At 40.8% G+C, this 9,206-nt stretch overlaps 1 protein-coding gene across 2 annotated transcripts in view; it reads right to left on the bottom strand.

Annotated features, from left to right (window-relative positions):
- Positions 1-6,424: 6,424 nt before the first annotated feature.
- Positions 6,425-9,206, bottom strand: part of MC2R (melanocortin 2 receptor) — a 30,097-nt gene continuing 27,315 nt past the window's right edge. Inside the window, exons 2-3 of one of the 2 annotated variants that reach the window (XM_029922355.1) lie at positions 8,746-8,985; positions 6,425-8,143 (exon numbers count right to left, since the gene is read on the bottom strand). In XM_029922355.1, the coding sequence (XP_029778215.1) occupies positions 7,127-8,020 (894 nt within the window). In that variant the 5' untranslated portion in view covers positions 8,021-8,143; positions 8,746-8,985 and the 3' untranslated portion in view covers positions 6,425-7,126. The remainder of the gene's footprint in view (positions 8,144-8,745; positions 8,986-9,206) is intronic. The other variant, XM_029922356.1, reaches the window with a different exon arrangement.

Genomic DNA, 9,206 nt, shown 5'->3' with positions numbered 1-9,206 from the left:
TATATATTCACGATGGAGTACTACATGGCAATGAGAGGGAATGACATATGGCCCTTTGTAGGAAAGTGGATGGACCTTGAGGGTGTCATGCTGAGTGAAGTAAGCCAGGCAGAGGACAGAAACCATATGTTTGCACTCATAGGTCTAGCAGAAAAACAGGAGAGACCTAATGGAGAACCAGGGGGAGCGGAGGAGGGAGAGAGAGTTGGGGAGAGTGAGGGATGCAAAACTTGAGAGACTATTGAATGCTGAGAATGAACTGAGGGTTGAGGGGGAAGGGGGAGGGGGGAAAAGAGGTGGTGGTGATGGTGGAGGGCACTTAAGGGGAAGAGCACTGGGTGTTATATGGAAAACAATTTGACAATAATATATTATGGAGAAAAAAAAATAAAATGAGTCTCTTGTAGACAGCAAATAGATGAACTTTATTTTTTTTATCCATACTTCTATCCTATGTCATTTGCTTGGAGCATTTAATCCATTTACAGGGTTATTATTGAAAAATATGGGTTTAGATTCATAGTGTTCTTCGTAGGTTTTGTGCTTGTAGTGGCGTCTCTGGTACCTTATGTTCCTTGCAACATTTCCCTCATAGAGTCCCTCTTAGGATTTCTTGTAGGGCTGGTTTGGTGGTCATGAATTCTCTCAATTTTTGTTTATTTGGGAAAACCTTTATTTCTCCTTCTATTTTGAATGACGGGATCACTAGTTAAAGGATTCTTGGCTGCAGTTTTTTTCTGTTCATCACATTGAAGATTTCTTGCCATTCCTATCTGGCCTGCCAAGTTTCATCAGGTAGGTCTGTAACCACTGTGATAGGTTTCTCTTTGTATGTTAGGGCCCTTTTATCCCTAGCTGCTTTCAGAATTCTCTCTTTATCCTATGTTTGCCAGTTTCACTATGATATGTCATGCCGAATGTCAATTCAAGTTACGGCTGAGGGAAGTTCTCTGTGCCTCTTGGATTTCAGTGTCTGTTTCCTTCCCCATATTGGGAAAGTTCTTGGCTATAATTTGATCAAGGACTCCTTCAGGACCTTTTTCTCTTTCTTCTTCTTCAGGACTTCCTATGATACGGATATTGTTCTGTTTGATTGTATCACTCAGTTCTCAAATTCTCCTTTCGTGCTCCTGGATCAATTTCTCTCTCTTTTTCTTGGCTTCCTCTTTTTCTATAACTCTGTCTTCTAATTCACCTATTTTCCTCTCTGTCTCTTCAATCCATTCAGTGGCAGCCTCTATTTTATTATGCACCTCCTTTATAGCCTTTTTTTAAACTCGTCAAAGCTATTTTTAAGGTCCCTAGTCTTTGTATCAATAGCTTCTCTGATGTTTTCCATGCTTTTTTTTTTCAAGCCCAGGGATTAATTTTATGACAATTTTTCTAAATTCTTTCTCCATTATGTTGCTTACATCTGTTTTGAGCAGTTCTGTAGATGTGACTTCTTCCTGCAATTTCTTTAGTGGAGAGTTGTTCCATTTTGTCTTTTGGCTAGCTTTTTGTCTGTTGTCAGTTTTAAAAGCTTGTTATGCACTCTGCACCTGTCAGTATTTCTATATTAAAGGAGGCTCATTGACTGTCCAGGGCCTGTCCATTCAAGAAGTGTTCTTTTAATGGTGTCTCTTGGTTTTTCTCGTTGTGCATTTGGTTATTTTATTTCCCTACTCAGTGATTTTTGGGACTTTCCACCATGTGTACTTTGCTTGTTTCTTGAGGTAGCCCTGAAAAAGAAAACAGACAGGCACACACACAGGGAACAAAAGCATGCAAACACACAGACAAATCAAACAAGCCAACAAAAGGGGACAGAAAAAAAGAAAAGAAAAGAAAGAAAAAGAAAAGAACAAAAAGGTGGGGGGGGGCGGTGACAGAAACAGCAAAAGACAAAGGACAGTCTAAAAGCATAAAACCAGTGGAGGGGAGAGATAAGAATGAGATAAAGGAAAATATATCTGGATGGCAAGAATTGATCTAATCACAGCAGTGTATCAATGTTCATCTTTCCCAGACTCCAAGGGGGAAAAGGAGAAAAGCAGGGGGAAAGGGGGAAGGCAACTCTACAGCGCAGATGGGCGTGTTTTGGTGTAGGTAGGTCAGGTCTTGGGGCCTCCTCTCTGAGGCCCCACCTTGATGGTTGTGGGAAGAATAATGGCGGTGCCCCCAAGTCCATCTGTAACCAAGCATTGCAAGGCACTCTTTTGAGTCCAATCTCCCTGTGCCATGGTGGGCCAAATTGGTTTTTCCAAGCCCCACCTCGTTTCCAAATCCTAGTCCATGCACTTTAATGCTACTGCCTGAGATGAACTGTACTCCTGCAGATGGGCGGTTTTCTAGCCATGATTGAGTAGGGCAAGGCAGGGAGCAGTTTTCTCCTGGCTTCGCCTGGAATTGGTGCACCGCCTAGCCTAAGGAAAAACGCACCCACTAAATGGAATGGATTTCTCTCCCCACACCCAGCAGTTATATATGGGATTATAGTATCCCTCTCCTTCCCAGGCCAACGTTTTTCTCTTGTCTAGAGACAGCTTTATGAGCATTTTAAATCTCTCTTTCTCTTCCCCGCGGCTCTCCACAGCTCTGCGCCCTCTATCTGGCTCTGCACTGAACTGGGGCTCCCTCCCCTCAGAGCCTCCGGCCCTGGCCAATTTTTATTTCCCCATTTTGCACTCACTCAGACACCTATAAGGCTGTCTTCTATGTGGACTCCCACTCTTGCAGATCAGAGTATTGTGGCTTGTCCTTCTCAGTCTGATAATTGTAGGCAGGCAAAGATTACAGAGCTCCCTACTTCTATGCCATTTTGCCCCTCCTCTCAGGACTTTCATATTTTAAAGAGAACTTATAAGATACTGGAGGCCTTACTATTTTCAAGATAAGGTTGCTTTATCCTCTAGCAAAGCATTAACATTAAGACAGCAGGGAGTTTTTGGAGAGATGTTGTACTCTGCCTACCTCAAGTGTTTGTCAGTATGCTGCAGTTTATGAAGAAATTTTATTTACATTTTCTTCTTGCCTTTGTTCTCCACATCACTATGAAGGAGGGGGGTGGTATTAGGGCTTCAGGAAACTGAGTCTATAGGTTTCTGGAGATTGCTTTTTTTTTCTTGTAAATCATTAACATAGTTGCAAAGACATGAAGGCTCATTTCCTGTATGACTGTGATCTATATCAGTCAACCATTTGTTTTTCCCTTTCCTTTGTTCTTGGGCAGTCTGGAGTGCCTTAGGAATATTATATATATCCCATTCAAGGGGAGGAGTTATGGGGTGTCAGCTTGCCTTATGTTCCCTTGTCACCCTCAAGGGATATCGTTTTGGGCTTGCCTTGGAATGATGATGGTTTGGACAAGGCTCTGTTTGGTGGCTCTTTCCCTGGCCATATCCAGCTGTTAATCACCACTAATTTCTGACTCTTGATTTTCAACAATGTCCTGATGTATAAATTGCTTCAAAAACTGATCTAACTACATTTGGGATCCCTTATGTGGAAGGTTCTCGAGGTCAATGGTTGAGATTTGTTCTGATTCCAAGAGGGCTCCCATTGCTGACTCACTTCTTTCAGCAAACTTCCCTATATCTTCAATGTATCTAGTGTTCTCACAATTGCTTTTTGCCAAACCTCTACTATTTTTGAGAGTGCTGAAACTTATCCACACTATTGAAAATGAAGTTTGTTACTTTGAAAAGATATTAGGAGCTATTTGTTTTATAGTCTGCTTCTCCCTTCAGGCAAATCCTTGAGCCAGTACCTCTGGAGGTGGATGGGAACAATGGTGTCCTTTCTGAGTGACATCCTCACTTTAGTGTTTAAGTGCTCAGCGAGGTGGAGCAGCCTGTCTTGGTGTAGAATGAGACAAAGTGAACAGTCACTTTGCCATGATATGGCCATTTGTTTATGTGTGAGGCATCATAGTATTACAGAGCTCTGGGTCAGATGGCAGTTGACTTTTGACTCTGCCATGCACTGTCTTGAGTTGGGTAAGTATATTCATTTTCCATAGATGCATAACAAATTGCCATAAAATTAACTTAAAACAACACACATTTGTTATCTCCCAGTTTCCATGCCTCATAAACTGTACATGGCTTGGCTGGAACCTACGATCAGTATCTCACAAAGCTGAAATCAAGGCCTTGGCTATGCTACATTCTCATCTGATGCTCAGGGGCTGCTTCCAGACTTATGTGGCTGTCAGAAGCATTCAGGGATCACAACTTATGGTTTTTTGCCCAGCCTCCAGAATCTGCCTGTAATTCCTTACTATCTGAGGTTTCCCGAATGTCTGTTTACTTTGTCAAGCCAGCCTATAGGAAGATGATGTTTTATATAACGTGATATAAGCATGAGAGAGATTTCCCATCACATTTGCTACATTCTATGAGTTAAAAGCAAGTCACAGTCCCACTTTCACTCAAGGGACAGGGATTATAAGATGTGAAACACCAGGAGGCAAGGAAATGAAGATTACTTCAGAGTCTGCTGCATCCGAAGGTATTTAATATCTCAGAACCTCTGCTTATTCACTTAAAAAAAGAAGAAAGAAAGTGAGGGTATAATAGAACCTACTCATAATTGTGAGGATTAAGGCATGCAAAATTTTTAGAATAATACCTGGTTTATTGTCATTGTTCAGTAATACATAGGTACTGTTGTCACTGTTTTTATTACTAGATCTTCACACAGCCCAGGAAACATCAACTCTGACAGTTGTTCACGATTTATTATTGCTTTGACAGGTCTTAGGCAGATGGTCTTCGGGTGCTCTTTGGCTTCTCTCAGTCCCTTTCCAGCCTCAGCCCAGTGAATGTGTGGATCAAAGAATGGGGTGTTTATTGAACTACCTACTTACATCTGTCCATGACTAAATGGGTGTCTTAGTCTTTGCAGGCTGCTATCACAAAATGTCATAGGCTGTGTAGCTTATGAACAACAGAAATTTATTCCTTACAGCTCTGGAGGCTGGCAGTCTGAGATCAGGATTCCAGCATAGTCAGACTGGTTCATAGCTGGTGACTTCTCTTGCTGTTCTTTGATGTGATGGAAAGGATGAAGGATCTCTCTGGGATTTCTTTTATAAGGACACTAATCCCATTCATGAGGACTTGACATTCATGACCTAATCACTTCCCCACCTCCAAATACCACCACCTTTAGGGGTTAAGATTTCAACATATGAATTTTGAGAGGAAACACACATTCAGACCATAACATAGTAATGGGGAAGTGAGGGAGAAGAGGAAACTTCCCTCCTTTTTTACTAGAGAGGGTTCAAAAGTACTACATGAACCTTGAGAGTAAGTATTATGCCAAGTGAAACAAGGCAGACAGAGAAAGACGAATATCATATGATTTCACTTATTTGTGGAATCTAAAAAAAAAAAACACTTGGCATGACACCCTTGAAGTCCATCCACTTTGCTACAAATGGCCAGATTTCATTCTTTTTCATGCTAAGTGAAATAAGTCAGGGAGAGAAGGACAGATGCCATATGTTTGCACTCATAGGTCTAAGAGGAGAAACCTAACAGAGGACCATAGGGAGGGAAGGGGGAAAGAGAGTTGGGGAGAGAGAAGGACATCAATCATGAGAGACTATTGAATACTGAAAACCAACCGACAGCTGAAGGAGGAAGGGGAAAGGGGGTGATGGTCATAGAGCGGGGGCACTTGTGGGGAGAAGCACTGGGTGTTTTATGGAAACCAATCTGACAATAAACTATTATTTAAAAAAACAAATGAATAAACAAAAACACAAACAGACTCTTAAATACAGGGAACAAGCTGATGTTTGTCAAAGGGGAGGTGCGTGGGTGAATGGACAAAATAGATAAAAGAGTTTAAGAAGTCCAAACTTCCAGTTTTTAAATATATATAAGCCACAGAGATAAGAAGAGTTGGGGAGAGAGAGGGATGCAAAACTTGAGAGACTATTGAATGCTGAGAATGAACTGAGGGTTGAGGGGGAAGGGGGAGGGGGGAAAAGAGGTGGTGGTGATGGTGGAGGGCACTTAAGGGGAAGAGCACTGGGTGTTGTATGGAAAACAATTTGACAATAAAATATTATGGAGAAAAAAAATAAAAAAAACTGATTTAAAAAAAAAAAGAATATACTCTAGGGGATAGAGCCAATAATATTGTAATAAGGTTGTACGATCACATATGATGACCAAATTTATCTTAGTGAGCATTGAGTAATGTATAGAATTGTCAAATCAGTATATTGCACACCTGAAATGAATATATTGTATGTTGATTATACTTGAATATAAAAAAATTTTAAAAATAAAAAAAACAACAACAACAAAAAGAAAAGCAAAGAGAGGGAAAAAAGAGGACATCAAGTCAGCTACAAAACTTCATCCTTAATCTAATCTTAGCTGTCTTATCCAAGGCTAGATTATCAATAAAACTGTACACATGCATATGGCATCAACAAATCAGTTTTAATTTGTGGTATTTTGATAAAAGAATTGAAGTGATCATCATGGGAAAAACCTGAGCCTTGTTGATCTTTCTTAACTCAAATATGTGAGGTTTGATAGTGTTTTTGTTTGAAATACATATGAAGGTAGAGTTAGGGAACCACATTTTTTTCCAGTAATTATTAGTATTAAAGACCTTGAACTGGTTTGAATATAGTTAAGGACCTAGAATTGAAATGTCTCTAACTTGGTACTTAGCCTTTATTTTTGCTTTATACACTACTAGAATAGCCTTCTTGATTTTGTTTCTCAGATTAAATGTAACAAATGAAAGGCAGTGAGGGGTGGAGGAATTTCTAGAAATTAATTCTAATGGTCTCCAGGCTGGAAAAGCCACCCCAGAAACAAGCTTGATAGATCTATAGAAGAACAAGTTTTTACCTTAGTGCAAAGCTCTCAAATTTGTATTGCTATCTGTGTTTTGTATTCTATACTTCTTTTTAGTATATTATTTTATCTCTCTAGTTCTAAAAGTTGTAACTACAGCAAGAGGTACATAGGACAAGCTATTACAAACACTAATCCTCATACACATTAGGGAAAGAAAGGACAATTGGGAAGCATTAGCATTTGTTGGTATGTCATGTTATTCTGTCAGTTGACAATATCATCTCCATGCCTCCTAAAATCAGGGACCAATAATTCTACCAGTACTTGTTACAGATGATCATCTTTTTAAATGCATCCCTGAGCTCTGGGCTCCGAAAGGCATATATAAAGGGGTCAATGACTGCATTGCACATGATCAACATGCCATTCACCTGGAAGAGGGACATATAGCAGGCACAGTAAGGGTTATTTGGGCAAAACGTCATTAACAGGATATGAAGGACAAAGGGGGCCCAACAGAAAATGAAGACCCCAAGTAGGATGGTCAGTGTGATGGCCCCTTTCATGTTGGCTCTGGGAATGGTCAAGATCTTCCTGGCATGGGAACGGGCAAGCAAGAACATGTGCACATACAGGCACAGGATAAAGATCAACATCAGAGGAAACAGCGATGTGAAGGTGATCACTGTCGGGATGTGATGGGAGAAGATCACCATAGTAATGGCACTGACTATGCAGCTCGTCCAGATGACCATCAGGACAACAATGGCACGGCGCATAGTCACAAGACTGTGGTACTGTAGAGCATGGAAGATTGTGAGGTAGCGGTCAGCAGCTATCACAGACAGGCTGAAAATGGAGCCAAGGAGGGAGAGGATGAACAGGGAGTCGATGATGTCATCTGCTGTGGTTTCAAAATTGCCACGAGGCTTAAGATAACCCATGTTTCTGAACATGATCAGGACATTTTCCAGGATCTTATATAGGCTGCCCAACATATCAGAAATGGCCAAGCTACAAATGAAAAAGTACATAGGTGACTGGAGATTCTTATTCTTGATCACAGCCAGAAGGACCATCAGATTTTCCAAAACCCCGATGATGGATATTGTGAAAAATATCTCTTCTGGCAAAGCCAGAGGAGGGCAGTCTGAATTATTTCTTGCTGTATCATTGATGTTTTCATATAGATTGATAATGTGCTTCATTTCTCCTGCTAGTGGTTAAGACAGGGGTGTTACTTGGACTAGACAGAAAACTTGACTGACTCTTCAGACTCCTTTCTTCTTTGTAGTTCTTGCTGGAGGTCCAAGGTAAAACCACCTGGTCACCTAAAAAATATACAGCAACATCAGTTGCAAAATACTCTACAAAATAAAAACTAAGTCACATTTTCTTTAAGAAAGCTCTATTGCTTCAACAAAATATGATGGTGTAGTAATTTAAATAAAACAATTCACTGGACCCTCATATTAACTTCTCCATGAAAGAAATCTCTAGTGGGATTTTGAGCCCAGAGATGAAAATAATAATCTTGTGTCAACTCCCCTTCCCATTCCCCATTCGTCTGATGAATCCAACTGTGTTTGAGAAAAATTGAAATAAGAAAATAAGTAAAAGAAATGAAAACCACGTGAAGAAACAGGAAAGCACACACTACCCTTCTTTGATTTGGAGGCAGTGGTTGGATTCAATGAATTAATGAGATGTTTAGGTCCTTTCTATTCCACTGTTTGTCTTTCTGGGTCACTGCCTGGCGCTACAGCTTATGGGATAATGGCAAGAATATTGATATGCAATCCCCCAAATTGACTACAAAATGTGTTATTCCTTCTTTTTCAAAGATAGAACTCACAGGAGTGGTAATTCCAGAGACTCCCAATATTTTCAAGGTGTTGGAATTGAATTATGACAGAAGAAGTATTCGGTTTACCTTAAGCAAAAAGGGCTGAGTAGATAGATGATAGTTGAATGGCTTTTAAAAGTCTGTTTCTGGGGTGCCGGGGCCGGCGGAGGAGGAGGAAGCCGAGGAGGTTGGGGCGATTGCTTAGGTGACATCTGATGAAATTCGTGAATAAGCGCCTCAGCTATGTCTTACACTCCGGTGTCGGTGGTGACCCTGCCCTCCTGGCCCAGCGGATCTCTTCCAATATCCAGAAGATCACACAATGTTCTGCGGAAATCCAGAGGACACTGAATCAACTGGGAACGCCTCGAGATTCACCTGAACTGAGGCAACAAGTGCAACAGAAGCAGCAGTATACTAACCAACTTGCCAAAGAGACAGATAAGTACATTAAAGAGTTTGGATCCCTGCCTACCACCCCCAGCGAACAGCGTCAAAGGAAAATACAGAAGGACCGCTTAGTGGCTCAATTCACAACATCACTGACA

The sequence above is a fragment of the Suricata suricatta genome, chromosome 14 (assembly GCF_006229205.1).
Source record: "Suricata suricatta isolate VVHF042 chromosome 14, meerkat_22Aug2017_6uvM2_HiC, whole genome shotgun sequence".
Lineage (NCBI taxonomy): Eukaryota > Metazoa > Chordata > Mammalia > Carnivora > Herpestidae > Suricata > Suricata suricatta.
Note: the sequence above shows the minus strand (reverse complement) of the source record. Positions and strands in the feature narration are given on the sequence as shown.